At 43.6% G+C, this 21,054-nt stretch overlaps 1 protein-coding gene across 11 annotated transcripts in view; it reads right to left on the bottom strand.

The window, feature by feature from the left end:
* Nucleotides 1–625: 625 nt before the first annotated feature.
* The window catches only part of LOC111857990 (utrophin-like), a 65,671-nt gene continuing 45,242 nt past the window's right edge, over nt 626–21,054 (bottom strand). For 8 of the 11 annotated variants that reach the window (XM_023839328.2, XM_023839330.2, XM_023839332.2 and 5 more), the window contains 11 exons: nt 20,265–20,422; nt 18,920–19,086; nt 18,339–18,450; nt 16,751–16,887; nt 10,813–10,851; nt 9,650–9,715; nt 7,532–7,690; nt 6,096–6,345; nt 5,731–5,839; nt 4,964–5,041; nt 626–2,419 (listed from right to left, as the gene is read on the bottom strand). In XM_023839328.2, coding sequence (XP_023695096.2) covers nt 2,418–2,419; nt 4,964–5,041; nt 5,731–5,839; nt 6,096–6,345; nt 7,532–7,690; nt 9,650–9,715; nt 10,813–10,851; nt 16,751–16,887; nt 18,339–18,450; nt 18,920–19,086; nt 20,265–20,422 — 1,277 coding nt within the window. In that variant the 3' untranslated portion in view covers nt 626–2,417. Of the gene's footprint in view, nt 2,420–4,963; nt 5,042–5,730; nt 5,840–6,095; nt 6,346–7,531; nt 7,691–9,649; nt 9,716–10,812; nt 10,852–16,746; nt 16,888–18,338; nt 18,451–18,919; nt 19,087–20,264; nt 20,423–21,054 lie in introns of those variants that run through there. The other 3 variants (XM_023839331.2, XM_023839339.2, XM_023839341.2) reach the window with 3 other exon arrangements.

Below are 21,054 nucleotides of genomic sequence, written 5' to 3'. Positions count from 1 at the left end.
GGAGGTCTCAGCTCATGTGTGTAGAAGATGTAAATATCTGTCACACTATTACAGCTCACATCTCTAGGCTTTTTACAATGCTTCTTCCTTGCGAGTGGTGGCCTGTTTCAGCAGCCTTGAAGCCCGTCTTAAAAGCAGCGCCTTTAATATGGGTCTAAAAATATCCAGAGAAATCATGTACCGGTGTGGAGAAGGACGCCTGCTGAAGCCAGATTCTCTGTAAGCGAAGGATTCTCTGAAACCTGAACCCATGAAGAAAGTCAGGTTAAAGATTGCCTGCAGGACAGGTAGTGGCAAATGAGGTCAGACAGAGACAGAACATAAGCTCATCCCGACCCCCTGCACCTCTGGAAAGATATATTGATATTTCCATGGGTCTGCTGAGGTAAGGAGGGGCTTCAGTGTTGGGCATGAGAGACTCCTAATCATACCCTTCAGCACCGGTTACAGGAGTTAAAGCAACAGGGTCCCTCTTGCTTCCAATAGCATGATTATGATGCCTGGACTTCACTTTATGGAAATAACGAAAATAGGCCTAATAATATTTTAGCAACACAAAACACATTTTGACCGAGCACCGAGGTACAAAATATCGGCGTGTTTACTGACAGCAATGACGCAGAAAAATCATAAAATATTTATTTGGAACAAAACATACAGAAATCATTCTGGCCTCATTGTAGATTTCATTACCACCGACTGTCGACAGTCAAAGATATATGAATGTAACAAACACAATATTCCTCAAAGAAAATATACTTTGACATTTCTCAGCAAGAACACAAGTCGAGATATTCAAGTACTCAGCAGTATGAAAGTAATCTGAGCTATGGTGTCTTCATACTGTAATGTAAACACCGACACAAACTGTAAACCCCACTAAATAATTCTGAATGATCACAAGAACAAGTCTCAGATTGTCTCATATCTCTAGAGACAGTCATACACAATAGCATTAAGAGCAGATGTACCAGACCAGACCATACAGAGAAACACCTCCAAAACCTCAGAATTCAGATGCTTACAGAACATTCTTGCGTTCCTGGATAAGCTAGATGTCTGAAACAGACACGTTCTTTATTTTTTTCTGGGGATCTCCTCTTCATTAGCTAGCAGAACAAAATAATTACCTTTTGTTTTAAAGCTACTGGTTTAAATCATACTTGTGCCATTCAGAAAATCAAAAGGAGCTTGTGATGGTATTTGTCTCTACAGTATTTTTTCCCAAAACAGAGTACAACAAATCGGCACAAATGCAATATGGTTTATGCAAAACCATGCTGTTCTGCTGAACAAGTGACTAAACAGTCTGCCTGAAGGTGCGTCTGCTCTCTGATGGATCTGCATCCTCTCTCACGTGTACCCTACACCACGAGTACCCTATACAACGAGTACCCTAAACCATGTGTACCCTACACCACGAGTACCCCATACAAAGAGTACCCTAAACCATGTGTACCCTACACCATGAGGACCCCATACGAGTACCCTAAACCACGTGTACCCTACACCACGAGTACACTACTCCACGAGTACCCTGCACCACGTGTGCCCTACACCATGAGTACCCTGTACCAGAAGTACCCTATACCACACACTCTTTTATACCTAGCAATGGGTCACCATTGGGACTAATTCTTCTTTTAAAACTTTCACCAGAAATATCATACCCTCCCTTATTACATTAAAATATACACCTTGTGTAGAGATTAGAAAACACAGAAGTTAGTTCATGTGCCATTTATGTTTCTCCCAAAATGTTTATTATTACACCTGATCCAAACACCTGGTTACAATCTCAGGATTTAAATGGTGTACTAATAAACACTTCTGGCCAAGATTAAGCCGCACTAATCTTTACTTTTCTTCCCCTCAGATTCAAATCATAATTAGAAAGCATAATTAGAAAATGCAACTGGCTTCAGAAAGTAACTGATATACATCACGATGTAAATTAATGGTTTCGATTAGAGATCATCAGCCACAGAAAGAAGGTTTGAGAGCGTGTGAGATTGTTTTTTCATGGCGGTGCTCGAAAGGAGAGGGTGTTCAATGTGATTTATCCAATAAGCAAACCAAGGCTATTATCATCTTTTGGGGGGGGGGGGGTGTAATGGCTGTAACATCAAGGCTCATTTTACCAGTAATGGCATCATATGGAACTCTGCAGCAGACCAAAACTGCACTCCTGATGGGAGCAGCCTGACACTGGGAAAGACCCTCTAAGCCATCATTCCACACAGAGGCCGCAGATAAGCAGCCTCAGCGCAGTCGGAGGTCGTGAAAGTTTCACGGTTGCATAGGCAGGAACCGCTTGGCGAGGTGATGCTGTCCTGGTCCCTCTTCTCTTGCAGATCTACCATCTAGCAGGGCCAGTCTTTCCATGGCGAGTGTCTCTAGTGTACAGTACTTACATTTCCTGTACAAAACAGATATACAAAAAAGTGGGTTTTTTTATAGTGGACTTTCAACTTTTGGAACTAGAGTCTGTGTGTGTGCTTTATTGTATATAGGTCCCTGTATTGTGATAAAAATCTCTTATTTTGATGTTGTGGAGATCATTCCATAAAAACCTGTGACTGGAACATAAAAACCTGTGACTGGAAAATATTATAAAACATTCTTTAAAATTACTCTCATGTCTATTATGTTTGGTTACTTATGGTTAATCGTTGGGCTGGGTAGGTTTGTTTGTGTGTGTGTGTGTGTGTGTGTGGTACACTGGCATCCCATCCTGGGTGTTCTCCTGCCTTGTAGGCTGCCTGTACAGGATAAGTGGTTTGATGGATGGATGGATGGATGGATGGATGGATGGATGAGATTGCCTAAATAAAACTGTATCTCTCTACAGTGTGACTCTGTGTGCAGTGCTGTAGCCTGAGTGTTTGTTCCACGCCCTTAGCTCTGCATGTGTCATTCCCATTTGCGTAACGTTCCTCCTGACTGCACGCCCTCTAGTGCACTGGCACTCTGTTCAGAGTGTCCCCATCCTGAGTTTGTTGGGATGGGCTCCAGGTTCACCAGGAACCTGCACTGGGTACGTGGTTCTGGCAGATAGATTTCTAATTCTTCATAAGGTTTCAAAGTAAGATAATGCCTTCCACATTTTTTACCTGCTCAAAGCCAGAAATATCCCTTACTTGCCGGACACAATACATTTTAATGAAATTAATCAATGACAGGCTAGGCAGCTTGCCAAGGTGCACACTGCAAGAATTTCATGCCTCAGTGCCTCTGATGTGTCCTCCGGAACGTCTTTCAATGTGGTGACAGAGGCGCCAGAGGCGTCCCGTATCGACTGGTGACATGTACAGCATGTGTGTGATGTGTACGAGACACAAGTCACACATGGCTCCCGTATCGACTGGTCACATGTACAGCATGTGTGTGATGTGTACGAGACACAAGTCACACATGGCTCCCGTATCGACAGGTCACATGTACAGCATGTGTGTGATGTGTACGAGACACAAGTCACACATGGCTCCCGTATCGACGGGTCACATGTACAGCATGCGTGTGATGTGTACGAGACACAAGTCACACATGGCTCCCGTATCGACTGGTGACATGTACAGCATGTGTGTGATGTGTACGAGACACACATGGCTCCTCGTAACACATCTATTCGCACCTCGGGGTGTGGGGCAGGGGGCGGTGCACCATTTCCCTGCAGCTTGAACATCACTTTTATGCAGGTGTTCAAAGAGACATAAAAAGACCGCAGACAACAGTGAAAGTAATGGCCCGGATCTAACGGAATCTCCTGTTTTGGGAAGGACGAAAGGACGAAGTCGCTCGGGAAACCATAGCCAAACACAGAAAATCCACTTACGAGTGCGATTATATGATCTCGACATTCAACGACATGTGAGCAAAAGCGCTTCCAGGCTGTACTTTACGTTTCCCGCTTTCATTTGTGAGACCGCTTTGATTTTCTGTACTCAATTTGGCTTTCCGTCTCAGTGAAAAAGCCTCATACAATGAGCCGTACAGTTCCAAATGCTTATGTCAGGACTACAGAACTGATCCGTTTAGAGTCGATTTTAATTAAGAGAAATTCTAAAACAAAGTGCCTTCGCATTCAGCTATTTGCAAAAATGGATTATCCCGATTAATTAACAATTCCAGCATCTTACCTACAGTGTTGCGCGACTTGGTACTACGACAAAGATAAACGCGAGCATTAATCACACTACGATATAAAAGAATGTACCTTCTCCGGTTGGGCAGCTGAAGTGAATTTAACAAATCGAATCAGACATCCAGTATGACCCACACCACTCCAGCTAAATCGCTCAGGAGTGCCCATCTCCTTTATTTCTGACACAGCCCGTAAACAAAGCCGTCAAGCCTCCATCCTGGACGACGTGGCTCGCCTAGAAACCCTCTAACGATGGAGATGATACATCTACACCGGTGCTCATTAGTCCCGGTTTCTGTGCGGCGTCCATGCCGTGATCCCTTCCTGGCCAATAAATCAAGTGTTGTGGACTGGGGCATCGCGCCGAACAGCAGAACCTCAGACAGAGAGGTTAGCTACCCGGAGTAATTCATCACAAGTGTGAGGAAGCCTTCCTCCGTCAGCACTGAGACAAACTGTCTGACACATTACCTATCCTGCGAAAACAATCTCGAAAAAAGACAAGCTGCATCGAAACGGACACAACTATGGAAAATGAGATCGATAAACACTTATGCATGGCCATAAATACATGACATATACATATATGTTCACAAACATTTGTAGAATGATTATAAAAGCAGTAATAATAATCAAACAGATACAAAAACACATGGGCTAATATGCATATGCCCACAGTGTATAGTACAGGCCTAAGCAGTGCTAAATTGAAACGAGTATTGATATTTGCTCAGACTTTCAAGGAATTGCAAATGGAAAAATCAAGCATGGAAATTATATGAAAGGATGAAGGGGAGGAAGAAGAGAGAGGATGCTTACAGATGGATGCAGGGAAAGCCTCAGAGATGTCCTCCACGCTGGCAACATCGGTGTTGTGCACTCGGCCTAACAGGTCCTCTGAAAAGACAGACACAGGCCAGTTAACAATCGTATACAGGACGCAGTAGCTTTACCTTAGTGATAATTCCTGCCTGTTCTTTTATCCCATCCAAGGGGCCCCTGCCAATGGGCCAAGAGCCAGAATCACTGTGATCCTGTATAAGTGGTTAGATAATGGATGGGTGGCCGTAATTGTTTTCCAAAGCGGATTTTTAAGCTGATATCCGCTAAGTTTCCTTATTACAGCAGCGTGACGGCGGCGGGGCTGCGCGTTACGTCGGCCTCGACACTGCAGCCGAGAGGATATTCCTGCTTCTCAAGAACAGTTTGACAAGAACTGATGGGCATCTCACATGATCATGAAGACAGAGCTTGGGAGGAATTCAAAGGACAAAGCCATTTAAAGGTTAAAATGAATGACTAGAGCCATATTTTTTAGGGGTAATGTCATTATGAGGCCGTGGATGGAGTCATCAAGTATTTTAACAAATTGAGTAAGTCATCCAGAATAGCCTGTTCCATATGAGCATCACTCAGGAGAGACGCTGTCCTGTATTACCGACACGCCCGTAACCAAAGGCCATTAAAGAGCGAGACAGGAGCGCGGAGCTCGCCTTGACATGCTGGAGATGACGGCGATAAGGAATAAGCTGAGTCGCTTATTTGAACGTAAGTGTCAGACCTTCCGTCGCGCACCTGCATCTTACCTGCGGGATCAAACAGAATTCCGGCCCCTTCTGTGACGGAATGTCGGACGAGGACGTTCCGATATACGGGGGATAAAGAGACACTTTTCGCCCCAGTGCCTGTCCTGGGCTGCAAGGAAAAGGAGAAGGAAGTAGAAAAGTGAGAATTATTCAAACGTATATAAATATATAAGTAAACAAGAAGAGTACCCAATACTGAATATGACTGAAAACCCAAAACTAATTGAAAAAGTAACTAAATCAAATATTCCTGTTCATATGTACTACTAGCTACATATTTCATTGTAGCTAATTTGCCAAAATGGCATTAAGATTATATAGTCTATATGACCTTGTCTATATGCTGTGGCTATATGCCACATCACCTGATCCAGAAGCTTCCTCAGCCACCAAAGCTGGGCCTCCGTCTGCCTGTTGTGGAGCTCAAAGGCCTGAACCCGCTCCTCCAGAAGGCTCCTGTGCCACGGCGGGAGCTCGTCTTCCACCTGGCAGTCCTCGATCGTCTCCTCCGCCTCCTCTCTGCAGTTGTAATCTGACGCTTCACACTCTGAGGGGCTGGATCGGTCCCTCTCAGAGTGCGGCACTTTCAGGTCGCTGAAGTCTGCATACAAGCTGCTGCCAGACAAACATAAACGCACGAGAAACTCTTTATGTACGTGACTGTATCCTCGGGAACCCCCCTGAAGGACCCCCTCCAGTCATTCCAAAACCAGCACACCTGATTCAAACAATAAAGGTCTTAATGTCACTTAATTACTTGAATCTGCTGTGGTCGTGGTGGAACATAACAAATATGTGGGACGGCTAGGGGGGTCCCCGTGGGGGGGTTGATGCGCATTTCATGATGTGCCAAACAGAAGTAGCTGATTGAGTAATTAGAGCGTAAGATGATGTTGGTACATCAAGCGGCAGGGGGGCTCACATTAGCAAGGTTACCTGCTTCACGAGCAATGCCCCGGGACATAGTTGGGGGGCCCAGATTGAAAAATGATTCTCTGCTCTAATCGGCTCCGGCAGTTTCGTGTGGCACCATCTGACAAATAGCTGTCAGACTGCATCAAAGGAATGGACCTCGATTCTTCCAGACACATGCAGGATGACTTAGCAAACTGAGTACAAAAGGAAATAAGTTTGGACTAAAAGACACCGAAACGACGTCTGAAAACATGCATTGTTATCCATCCATCTTCCAAATGCTTATCTTGGACTGGGTCTGGGGGGAAAGCGGGGGCTCACCCTGGATGGGGGGCCAGTTCATCATAGGCACACAAACAGAAAGGCTCACACATACAGTACTAGCCACAGTACAGTCTTAGGACAGCCAGAGAAAACCAGCTTGAGAGGGAGAACAAGCAAACTCCACACACAGAGCACAGATGAGTATATATGGCTATTATTTATGTGTTATAGGTACTTTAGTCATTACAAGGCTGTATAAGTGGTTATGGAAAACGTATGAATAAGGAACGGATGGTTATAATTTAGTCCTGTCTAGTTTATTCAAGTCCAAACAGCAAACTTCTATACTATCCAATGGTCACCCCTGTTCAGGGGTGATTCTAGGATTTAAGGTGGGTGCAAAAGAGGAGCCAACCATGTGATTAGCCAATGATATGTTTTATTTCAGTGACAGGTGAGGGGCCATTCCCGGGGGCCAATCAGCTTTCAGCTAGTGACAGTGCCTCTGTAGCCCCGCCCTGTATATGCCCCTAAGCTGGTTACTTTTTCTCATTTATAGGTGACTCACATGGTGATGATGAAGGGGCGGGGCTATCGTTGACTGATAGCGTATGGGAGCTACCTTTGCTCACGCTCCATCTGGCCGATGGTGTCCTCCATCACGAACTGTCCATCTCCATCCGTCGCATCCCAAATGTGGCCGGGGCTTTCCGGGTGGCAGAGGGGCAACTCTGGGCCCCCAGAGGGCAGGTAGGAGATGTGGGTGTGGTCATCCTCCATGCTGGAAGGGCAGAGGAGGGCAAACAAGTAGAAGAGCAACTATCACCAAAATATCAATGGCTTAAACTTTGAAAGTATGGACAGCTTATATAAGTCAGACTGATTCACACGGCATCACGAGATTTGTGCAGTAGTATCCTGTGCCTTTGGGGTTGTGTGAACATCTGATTGGGTTAGAAGCCTCACTTAAAGATTCCCATTTGCAAAAAATTCCATCTGCCGTGTGACTGACTTGAAGGGCATTACAACAGCTGTAGTAATTAAAAGTGGGTCCAGTAACGTCAAGCCACTTATGTTGAAGATACGGCTGCATAACAATGCCTTCGAACCCAGGGCTGCATTGCCTGCATAATTAAGGGCCCCTTTTATAAAGGGCAGAATCCTTCAACAGGGATCACGAGTTCTTGTTCTCCGTTATAGGATTTCTAAGGCCGAGGAGTTTATATCATTGATGGTCCTGAATTTAAGTAAGGACCACAGACATGAATATATACATGAACGCCTGATTTTCCTTTATCATTTGTTGTTTTAGATGCACTGGTGACAGGATGTACTTAAAGTTATTAAATTATCTCATTACTCGGGCGACCGGGAGGGGTGAGGAACAGGCTAACAGAATGACGGGAGTCGTTTCAAACGACGTCAATGTGCACAATGTATTACTAAAGGCCTGGCTTTAAATCAGTCCCATTGCAGGAAATGGAAATTTGATTTGTCGGCGGCTAAAGCCACAGCCCAGCCAGGATTTATGGCTGCAGTTTGGCCATTTGAAAGATCTCCTGGCGGCACCGAATCGTTCCCTCCCTGACGGGAATTCGCAATCGCTCTACGGAATATGATGATTGCTCCACAATGAATTAACCGATCCAGCGGCACTGTCACTGCACAATACAAGCAATGCAATCTTGTGATATTTTATTAGCATTTTGGTAGCTAATTCCCTGTTCCTCCGTCATCCCTGGCCTCTGGAAAGCTAATCCACGGTAATGAAAAGAAGTACATCATCATTCCTCTCTCGCCACCCTATGTGATATATAGTATAACCTGCCACAGTGTATAAAAACGACAGGCTTTGAATACACTTAGTGGCTGACTTATAAACTATACACAATAAACTGTATAAAATATAATTATGTACATGCTTCTATCAGTCTGTTAAAAAGCCATGCAAACCAGCATATAAAAAAAGAAAAATGCATAATTTAGTTTTTTTATTCAACTAAATTGTTTAGGAAATAGCCTCAGAGTTAGAATTACATGACAGAACTAAATTTATTACCTACCATTAAAAACAAAATCCTATCCCGAGTAGACAGAATATTGCAGAAACGAATGAAAATAAGTAATCCTGCGAAAGTCGCTGTTAGATCCCGAAAGGTCAACAATGACAGTGACATCATGAGCCTCAGAGGGTTAGGTTGCTGTGCTGTGATCTTTCCAGTCGCCGGCCGGAGTTTTGCACTGAGCAGAGCAGCAAATATCTGGGCCCTTGTGGAAGGCCGTTAAGCCCCCCCCCCCCCAGAAAATGCTGCAGGGACACTGGATGGAAAACTGACCCTGTGCTCAGACCCCAAGCCTCGCTGTCATCTCTGTATGTACATCCATAAAAAAAACAGAGCATGATGGGATATCTGAAAACACATTCCAGTGTACTTACTGTACAATGCTCTCACCCTCGTACAAATGGCCAATAACTCTTCGTTTACTTAGTGTCATACTTCTGCCACTGATTCCTGTTTTCATTTCTCCCCCCTTCAGTTTTCACCTCCGCCATCAGCTGCTGTAACTCTTGCCTCGGCAAGTTTCCAAAAAGTGCAGTGATTGTGCTATAAGTGTATATTTCTCAGTATTTACGCCCAGTTCAGGTGTCACACCTTTCTAAGAAAGTTGAGAAAGGAGTTAAATCAAGGCTCCTCCAGCTCATTTTCCCAGTTTAGCGGCCTCCAGCAATGCAACTCACATGCTCCCCGCTGTGGAGTCGCTGTCCGCCAGCCAGGCTGCGTCCGCCGTCTCCGCGTGTGACAGCCTGAAACGGGCGATACAGCAGTAATCGCTTCACTGATGGAAGAAGGCCGACTTGAAAAGCATTAAAATACATACTGCTGCGAATCAGCCTGAGGCTGTATTACAAGGTCCCAGACAGCCCCAGTCGGAGATACCGCATCCCTTAATTTCAGCAGCATTCCACTGTTGGATAAGTTCATGCCGGATAATGGAGAGGTCATCTTGTGATATGAAACTGAGCGCCTTCCTCTCCCGCAAGGAGAAAAAAATGCAGTCGAATGTGAAACATTCAGCTTGTCTTGATGTGTTTTTTTTTAAACATAACCCCTTGCTGACCCCATTTTGTCTAAAAGTGTGGAGAAAAGTAGCAGAGGAAGGCAGGCAGTTTCCTAGACAGAGTATTTAGCGACGTATTAAGATATAATTTATAAAGTTAATTTTTTCATGCTGAATTTCTCAGCCAGCGGCATCCTATTGCTTCAGATCCTACTGATACATTGGTTGAGGGGCTAATCAAAAACAGTTTACTGCCATTGTATTATCACCCATTTAAATGACCGAGCAAACAGACCATTGATTGATTGACTGACTGCTGATTGATTGATTGGTTGATTGATTGACTGATTGATTGATCGATTGAAAAAACAATTCACTTTTATGGCTGACTGCGTGTTCTTGATCCTAGATTTTCTTGAAATATTTTGAAGAAAATATAACAATATATCTCTCCAAATAATAGAAAAATATCCCCTAGTTATCAAGTCTCATGATTAAATCAAGAAACTGACAATTTTATCATTTTATATTGTATCGTATTTTCACCCTTCGGTGATTCCTAATTACTGCTGCTCTTAACAGTTATAATTGTAATGAGCACTGATTAATGAATACTGCCCGGATATTAATGAGCTTTGGCTATTAACAGGGAAGTAGCCTCTTTTGCGTTAATGGAAATGAGGGCGTGTGAGGCTGGCATGGGGGGGGGATCTGTGGAAACGTCAAGGGATCCCCAAGACAGGGGTGCTGATGTAGGTTAGAGACAGAGTGTTTTAGGTTGATCTGGGGGCGGGGGGCAGGGGGTGGTGTTAAAGGTGAGATTGCATGGTGCGCGATACTCACTCGTAGTGTTCGGGGCACATGCTCAGGAGTGTGACTGGGCTGCAAGGAAAATAGGTTGGAGGGGAGGGTCGGGGGAGGGGAAAAGAAAAGAGAAAAAACAGAGAAGTTAATAGCCTTCGAGAAGAAATTCAGCCATTCCGTCGTGTTTCCACTGCCATTCAGGAGCTCTGCCGTATCCGAGCCAAACCATGAAGGGGAACTAGTTACAGCACGGTTCCAGCTCGCCTCGGTTTTCCACTGCAGAAGGATCTACTCTGTAAAGGTGTGGCCGGGTTTGGAGAGCAACAATGACATAGAACCGTAGAGATGTATATCTACTGTTCATATGATGTACATCATGACTGTGTTCCATTTCAGGGGCTGCATCCTTCGAAGGAAATGGTCGGTGTAGCCTTTGTAGGCTGCGTCCTTCAAAGGTTCACACAATGACTCCTGGGATCTCGGCTAGAGAATTCCACATTTCTAGGCCGGGTCTGAAGAAGCATTTGAAACAGGATGGCCTTGTCGCGCCGCTGTCACACATTCAATCCTCGAATGCAGCCTTAGAAAGATGCAGCACCTGAATTCAGATACAGCCCATGATTTATTAAGCACTAATTTCCACGATGGTGGTGCGGGAGGTAGTGCTACCGTTCGGCAACCGGAAGGTTGCAGGTTCGGGTCCTCTTGACCCCATCGAAGTGTCCTTCAGCAAGACACTGAACCCCAAATTGTTCCGGGTGAGCAGGTTGGCACCTTGCATGGCAGCCTCCGCCACCGGTGCGTGTATGGATGGGTGAATGTGAGGCATAACTGTAAAGTGCTTTGAGTGCTTGAAAGAGTAGCAAAAAATGTGCTATATAGATGCAATCCATTTACCACTAGCAAGTCTGTGACAATCACATGTTATATCAGCATCAAACGCTAGTGTAATTAACATTTGCTTGTGTGAATTAGCATTATGCATCCATCTTGCTCAGCTGTTATATAGAACTTTTTTAGGTATTGTGATTGGAAATGTTCAAGATCTGAGTTATCAGGAATGCATCAATATATCGCAATATATATATATATATATATATATATATATATATATGTATGTGTGCGATATCAATAAAAATTAATGATATATATTGAATATCATCAAAAGATCATCGTTGCCCCCCCTGCACTCCTTCCAGGACTTGTACTGCTCAAGGACTAGGAAACGTGCAGTTAAAATCATTTCAGATCCATCACACCCAGGACATAATCTCCTCCAGCTCCTCCCCTCTGGCAGGCGCTATAGAGCTCTGTACACAAAAACCAGTAGACATAGGAGCAGCTTCTTCCCTCAGGCCATCACCCTCATAAACAGCTAAGCTGTCACCTGCCCCCTGTCTACACTCTACGTCGTACCTTAATAATGTACAATGTTACCCACATAGGCTTGTATATAATATTTATATGTTTCATACTTGTAATTTTTTGTACAGTGTAATTTATTGTTTGTTTGTATAGTGTCATTTATTGTTGTATAGCTTGTATAGTGTCTCTATGTACGAGAGAGTCTCAAGCTGCCGGAACAAATTCCTTGTGTGCCCCAGCACACTTGGCGAATAAAGGCTGATTCTGATTCTGATATGTCCTTCCTATTCCTTCAGATAATACATGCATATTGACACAGAACATTAGTATCTCCATGCATTTCAACCAATCTGTCAGTGCAGTGATAGGCTTGGGTACAGCTTGCATGGAAAACCGTCAGTCGCGGTACGGTACAGCTCGGTCCTGCACTGGCAGTGGAAAAGTGCCAAGTATCAAATCAGAGAAAAATAATCGGTGTTTCCACACTGACACCTCTTAAGTAAGGTAATCAGCAGAAATAAAGAGCATTTTAAAAAGGCACTGAGTGCTTTTTAATTGGTCTTTTGTTCAGTTGCAGCCAGACTTGGTCATGCTTGTTGCAGATTGTTCTTGACTATATCGATTCACATAGGAGCAGTCAGACAAACATCCAGTAGTTTTAATCTTGTTTTGAATTTCAGCTTTGTCGGAAATTTCTAGATCAGTATAGCTCGATAATAGTACCTATATGTCTGATGTTCCTGTTAGCATTCTGTCCTGCCCCTCTCCTACCATGAATTTATTAAAAGCAATAACATTTATTTATATAACATTTAATAAAGTAATAACAATAAAATCATACTTAATAATCTAGTGCCTTGGGGCATATAACGCTTATGTGGACTTGGTTATTATGCTGCTGAGTCACTTATGCTGAATTGCATCAGTAAAATGTAATGTGATATGCTTTACATTAACTGCACCTTCATAATGCCTTTATAATGCATTCATAGAACATTCAGTGCACCTTCATAATGCATTCATACAACATTCATAAGCAGGATGTATGTATACCTTAACATCCTAACATACAGCTTTCATATATATTAATAACAAATATTACATGATTATGCAATTAAGTTTGTTACTATAATATGTTTGTTACAAATGCATTATAAAGAAATTATGAAGGTACAGTTAATATAAAGCGTTACCAAATAAACAAACAATTAAGTGCATAATGATTAAATACATAAAGTAACAAAAAAATTAATTGATAGATTGACAGATAAGAACCTTAATGACAACACTGCTGTGTGTTGGAACTTACCGCCAACACTTGCTTGAGCTAGTAATCAGCATAATGAAAACGTCTGGGTTAAATTTAAGGGGGGCCAATAGGAGACCACCTGAGAGACCTTCAGAGTCTGCTTCTTGCTGATGCAGAGAGTCCTGCTGGTCCTCACTGCCGGTTTCCCAGCACCGTATAGAGAATCACCGGTCCACACGGGCCTCCATATTTAATTACTTCCCGGTTATGACATGGCGCCAAACTGACGCGTCCCGTCGAGCTGCCAGATGGCATCGAGTAGCCTCCATATGGAGAACCGCGGGGCCGGGCTGGGAGGGGGGCACTCACGGTGATCCAGTCAGCGCTGGCAGCGACAGGCCCCGCTGCACATGTCCACTGGGAGATAAACTGCCTTGGCTCCGCTAAGATGTAAATCGACGTGGTTTCGCCCAGTGCTGCAACCCCTGCCTTGTGAATAATAATTAATCCAGTGATGTTTAGCTCCTGCTATAGCAACAAATTTTGGGAGGCAATAGTGTCCCCCCCCCCCAGCACATGGACGCCAACGGCTCGTGATTCTCATTTCCAGCTGGATATGACGCTCGTTACCTGAAATCCTCTGAGAACCATTAAATTAATTACATTTCATTTCAAAGTCTCAAATTCTGCTCCTTCGGGGCCACAAAGTAGCTTTTCTACAACAATTAACAACCTTAATATCTGAGGACTGTTTGCTTCAGTAGAGAGCTTTAAGGGAAAAAAAAAAACGCTCTGTGTATTCATAGATGCTATTAGATTTTATTATTTCGCCGCAACATAACCTGTATCTGCATTTAGAATTTTTACAGCTTGTTCGATGTTTCTGTCACTTTATTTCTCAGTGTACAAAATATTGGTACAAGCCAGAAAACAGGCATGGATGGTTGACCCCCAGTTAGAAGCAAACTGCGACTCCACAAAACCATTATGTGGTTGGGTGTCAAAATGTCCCAGCAACACAAGTCATTCAATAAAATCATTTGAATCCCTTTACACTGAACCGCAAATTTATTACCATGACTTGAGGGTGATTTTAAAAAAAGAACAGCACATTTATTTTCCATCTATTGAACAGATGATTGTTAAAAGGGCCTAGTAACTTAGTGACTTGTAGAAAACCATTTATGCAGTTTATTAATATATATATATATATATATATATATATATATATATATATATATATATATACACATATATATATATACACACACACACACATATATATACACACACACACACATATATATATATATATATATATATATATATACACACATACATATAAAGCTGAAGCACACAGAAGTTAAAGCAATTAAAGATTTTTAGCTCTGATTGATTGAGAGGAGTGCGGACAAGAAGTGTCGGAAACACAGACAGGTTTGAAGCATCGAACAATCCATCTTAAAGCTCATTACGCCAATGGCCGCTTTTATAAATGGATGCAATAAATCTCGTAAGCATAGCAGGTCTACAGCAAGACAGATAGCTTGTTTCTCTGAAATGGGGGGGGGGCTATGATCAATCAATCCCTATTGCAGGTCTTTTCATTTTTCAGTTTAGCAAAAAACAATTCTCCGTCTAATTGAAGGATTTTAAAGGTTTTTTAAAATCGGGAAAACCCCAAACAAACACAGGGATCCCCCACCACCGGTGTGTGATGTAAGCAGGTAAACACTAAAGGCCAATGGGGAAGCTTGAATATTTCTCGCATTGTGTCAACTCTCAATTTAAAATACGTTTCTGTCGACTGCCTACTACTGGATCCTATGGACACTCAGCTTCAAAATCCCAGCTGAAATATAAAAAACAATGTTGCTGCCAGTTTAAATATATATATATTTTTTTTAAAGTTGCATAGGAAATTGTGCCATTCTAGCATTTGAACATAAAAGGTATCTCTTAACAGCACAGACAGCACCAGTAGCTTGCAGGAACCACTCTAATGAGACAGAGATATAAAGCTGAGGCCAAAGGAAAAGCCCGGAAAGGTTGGTTCTCCCTGTTGTATCTTTAGTTGTATATTACATTTGTCCCATGTGACCACAGAGGATTCGCAACTGTATGTAATTTTATTTGCGTGACATATAAAATTATTAGGGCATACTAGGCATGATATTAGGGCTTGAAACCTCTGGGGCTCAGAGCAGAAAATCCCCGGATACACCCTGGATCCTCCATGCATCTTCCCTGGATACACCCTGGATCCTCCCCGGATCCTCCTCGCATCCTCCCCAGATACATCCTGGATCCTCCTCGCATCCTCTCCAGATACACCCTCGATCCTCCCCCCCATCCAGCCCCCCCGGTTACCCCCAGGATCCTCCCTGGATCCTCCGTGCATCCTCCCCACAATCCTGTATTTCCTGTTAGTACCTCACTTTCCTCCTATGCCCTAAAGCAGTGTTTCTCAATCCAGTCCTCAGGAAGCCACAGACAGTCCACATTCTTGCTCCCTGTCAGCTCTCAGCACCCCTAAGAAAAAACAATCAAGAGCATCAAATACCTAAAGTAGGTGTGCTGGGGGCAGGGAGGGAGCAATAATGTGGACTGTCTTGGGGTCCCGGAGGATTGGGCTGATGGACACTACCCTAAAGGCACACGATTCAAGTGAACTAGTCTCTCTTGTCACACTTAGTTTAACATGTGCGAGTAACTTGCAATGGACCTGCTCCTAAAGGTTCCTGAGAATACCGTACAACCAGTCATCCTAGTATTAACTGGGACTAATAGATACTAGTTGAGTTGCCAGGGGCTACTTGTGCGTTGAAAGAAGGAAGGCAGGCAAATTTTTCCTATTAATTTTTGATCCCATCCCTGGCCAGCCCCCTTAAACTCTGAAAAGGGCCACCCCCCTTAAACTCTGAAAAGGGCCACCCCCCTTAAACTCTGAAAAGGGCCACCACCCTTAAACTCTGAAAAGGGCCACCCCCCTTAAGCTCTGAAAAGGGCCACCCCCCTTAAGCTCTGAAAAGGGCCACCACCCTTAAACTCTGAAAAGGGCCACCCCCCTTAAACTCTGAAAAGGGCCACCACCCTTAAACTCTGAAAAGGGCCACCCCCCTTAAGCTCTGAAAAGGGCCAGCCCTTTCCCTAATAAATGCCTTTCGTGCTTCCCAATGCCTGTATCACCTTGTTCTGTTTCCTGCCTGTCTAGTCGTGAGGCCTGAGGGATTTTTTACAAGGACATTTAGCTGAAAAAAATCATTAAATACCACTGAGGTTTACAAAGTCGGATGATCAGCAAACAAATCATGAAAAGTCAAAAGGAGACAAAGCAAATGTCCAGATGTTTCCTTTACTCACGTCTCCATGGCGTCCTCCTGCAGGACCGTCTGCACCGGTAGGTACCCCAGGCGGGGATGTTTGGCGAAGTACTTCTTCGATCGAAACTTATTTTTCAGCACGGTGGTGAAATCGCGCATGTCCTCCCCAGAGGTCGTCTGAAAGGTAAACAGGCCATTTTCCAACAGACTCTTTCCATTAATTAAAAACAAGGATGATTCCCCAGAAGCAAAACTCACATGCAAAGCTGCCATTTTGCTACCAGTTTTATATCGGCCCTTTCTATTTTTCTTTTATTCTTAATAAATATATATTTGTTGTAGCTTAGCTCCCTTCCTGTTACATTCTGGACTAAATTAAATGTTAATAATGTAGCAGTGGGCCAGCAACACAAATATTGATATTTGCGTTTCAGCCTTGCCCGAAATTGCTTCATCACCTCTGAAGGTATGACCTCATAAGACAAATTACAATAACCACACTGGGTAAGCAAAGCGAATCAATCTTTGTATCTTCAGAGATATCTTTCTGTGCTCAGACTCTGTGACACGGAGTGTCATCGTACTGGAAGGAACACATTTCTTTCTTCACAAAACTTATGCTTGATTCAGTCTACTGGTCCGTTTTATCATGATACTGAAAATGTGAAATGGGTTTATCAGAGGGGGAAAAAAACTAATTTCAGAACAAATAGATAAATGGCTAAAAAAGTTCTTGAATTATGGAAGGAGATATTTCATCATCATCATCATCATCATCATCATCATCATCATCATCATCATCATCATGCAGTGCACTGGTTTCATGTCCAGAATGTCCTCTGCCTTGTGCCCCGTACTTCCTGACATAATCCATAGCCATGACTTTGCACTGGATGAGCAGTTCTGGACAACAGATGAATATTATTAATAGTGGTGGTAATAATAATAATAATAATAATAATAAATACATGTCTTTTTTATTATTGATCCCTGTGGGGAAAATTCTTCTCATGCCTGTAGATGAGAGCAAGCTAGCTGTAATGGGTAGCCACCCACAGCAGTGCCCAGGGAACTAGGGGCACTGGTAATGGCTAATAGCTAATGATACTAGATAAAGATTTGAGAGTGCTGAAATTTTAAATCTCAGGGAGGGTTCTGTTTTAGTGCTTTACAGATTTATTACTGTGATTTATCAGCCACTGCCTACATATATTACAGTTTTGTGTTGCTTTTTGCACTGTCTGTATTGTTTCGCACTGTATTTTTTCATACATTTGTGTATTGTTTTGCACTGTCTGTATTGTTTTGCACTGTCTTGAATTGCTTTTGCACTGTCTATATTGTTTTGCACTGTCTTGAATTGCTTTCGCAGTGTCTGTACTGTTTTCTCACTGTCTGTATTGCTTTGCACTGTATTTTTTCATACTTTTGCATATTGTTTTGCACTGTCTGTATTGTTTTGCACTGTCTTGAATTGCTTTCGCAGTGTCTGTACTGTTTTCTCACTGTCTGTATTGTTTTGCAGTGTCTTGTATTGTTTGGTACCGATTTTCGACTTTTGTAACAGGCCCTTAATTAGAGATTGACGTGGACGGTGGGGGTTGGTGGCAGCCCCACGGAGGACTCACAGGGGTGCAGTACTCCACCATGGGGTAGTTCAGCTTGTGGCCCTTGGCCGTCCGGCCGGAGAAAAAGCAGCTCTGACACACATCATAATTGAAGTGCTTGAGGCTGCGGTACCTGTGCAGATGGGGCACAAAGTCAGGTTTCGTGCTTTACGTAAGAAAATGGCAGTTTTGCCTACAGGAAAGTCAAAGCAGATCCCAAATCTATATACTGTTCCCACTATAGGAGAGGGACCTTAAGAGAGCTTAGCAGACCACAGTCATAATCATCATGCTTCTATTATGATTATTTAACAGAAGACCATTAAGAAAAGTATTCTAGTTAGACCCATCATTTTGTGACTTCTGAATAAATTTTAAACAGTTCTTACGCCAAAAATAAAAGGTAAAAATATTCACATGGAATATTTAACATGGTATAATTAAGATGGGGAGAGTACTGGAGGAATTTCAGTCCCTATTCTTCAAACATGTCTTCACCCCCTTCCCCTTCCCAGCAGCCCCCACAGTTTTCACATTCTTGATGGGCGCGGCTCGGTCATCGGGCTGACCCCTAGGGGCCACTGGCCATCCCAGATGTGTACCTGAGGCCCACAATGGGAAACTCCTTACAGATGTTGCATTTGGCCTGGTGTTTGGCCGTCTCGGCGGCCGCCACGCGATGGAGGACCGGTAACCACACCATGGACTGTGGTTCCAAGCGCATCCATTCCACAAACTGAGCGGGTTCGATTCCCATCTCTCCTTTCACCTGCAAGGGTGGAGAAACACACACTCGATCCTTCCCTGTTGGTCATGTGGACAGAGAAACATCAGCTATCTGGGGTGTGGGGGGGGGCAGTAGGGAGCCCAGGTGAGAAGGGTCGCATGTCATGGGATCCCGGTTGAAGTAATTATGTTCCAGACCCAATAATTATTTGTGGTGGGCCTGGCAACTGCAATAGAAGACCACCAGCGTCAATTCTCATTCATGCTACAAACATCCCCCTAGGTCAATCATACAAAAAACACACCTAAAGCATGCCTCTTTCATCCCAATAAGATACTCCCTCACCCAATCCCAATAAGATACTCCCTCACCCAATCCCAATAAGATACTCCCTCACCCAATCCCAATAAGATATTCCCTCACCCAATCCCAATAAGATACTCCCTCACCCAATCCCAATAAGCTACTCCCTCACCCAATCCCAATAAGATACTCCCTCACCCAATCCCAATAAGATACTCCCTCACCCAATCCCAATAAGATACTCCTTCACCTCCACCCATGGTGATTAAGTTGGAGATATTAACTAGTCTGAAAACAGGGTAGGATTCCCCAACTGAGCCGGGCAAGGACATCTCTGTTTAACATCTTGCATGTAGAATCGCTTCCGTACAGTAGAACAACGTGGAGACCTTTTCAATTCAAGTCCGGCTGCTTACGTGGCAGGCTGACACTCATACAATTACACAGTAATGAATCAATTACACCAGGATAATAAATCACTGGGCCAAAGGCACAATCTCTTCATTACATGGTACATTAAATGATACGTACTCCCATACGACGTGCCAAAACAGAGTGAGAGCCACCTATGGTCAAGGACTAGATGGAGGATCTGTCTGGTTTATAAATGCTCTCTCCGGCCTTCAAGGATCCAAATATATGAAGGAGATCAGAAGGAAGTATTTTTGGACACAAGGACAAAATTTATTGCCCATTTAATTCTGAGCTTCAAATACGCGAAAACGTGACTCAGGACTATGAGATTTTTATAACCGTACTTTAATCACATACTTTGTTACATGGAATTGTTACCCTTTGAGCTAAATTCAAATGATGTCCCAACGTTTGTACTAAGTCATGTGGGGGATTTCTCGTAAGTGCCTTGGCCAAGTCCGGCACCCGTTCGCGCTTGGCTAGCGTGGCCTCGACAAGCGTACGTGCTGGAAGCAGCTGCGGACACTGGGCACGATGTTGCTCCCCCCGAAGGCCGCCACCTCTCCCAGTTGCCGCGGGATCTGGATGACATCCTGCAGCAGCATTCCCAGCTGCCTTTGGTCACAGGATCCCTCCGGGGAAGCCACTTGCCGGAACAAGTCTGGGACACGCCAACCGTGCAGAATTTCACGCCAAAAGATATAAAAACAAACATGAGGAGTCAGAGTCAGCAAGATGAGCAGGACTAAGTGAGGTCCAACATCGTCAAAAGATGTCAACGTTGAATGATATTGATTTAGAGGCAGTTCAGCCTCTAAAGACTATACAACAACCATTTACTGTTACTCAGCTTTCACTCTCTATTAGTATAGTTATTTGTAGTATCATGCAAGTACAGGAATGTTAATGCTAAGGTCTTCTGAGGTCTTTTAAGGGCGCTGGGTTGTGGAGAAGAACGAGGCAGCTCTAAAAATATCTTTAACCTCCACATATAACAAGACTGGACATGCTATTTCTATACGCTCTGGCAAAATACAGTGTGTTGCATAGAAGGTGATTTGCATCGAGAAATGTTATAATTACAGAGTTGCAAATACAGTGTAAGAGAAGTAATGTACATCGGCATTATCTTAGACTAGAGGTAACGAACATGCTGAAGCCGGTTAGCTCATACACAATGAAGGGTATTGATTCCTCTGCAGTGGGTGTCAGTCACGGCAGTCTGACGGGCAGCGTAAAAACCGCGCGGTAAGGTGCAGCCACACTGGAGCTGAACCGAATATAGCCCTGTTC

The sequence above is a fragment of the Paramormyrops kingsleyae genome, chromosome 14 (genome assembly GCF_048594095.1).
Source record: "Paramormyrops kingsleyae isolate MSU_618 chromosome 14, PKINGS_0.4, whole genome shotgun sequence".
Lineage (NCBI taxonomy): Eukaryota > Metazoa > Chordata > Actinopteri > Osteoglossiformes > Mormyridae > Paramormyrops > Paramormyrops kingsleyae.
This window is presented reverse-complemented; position numbering and strand designations above follow the sequence as displayed.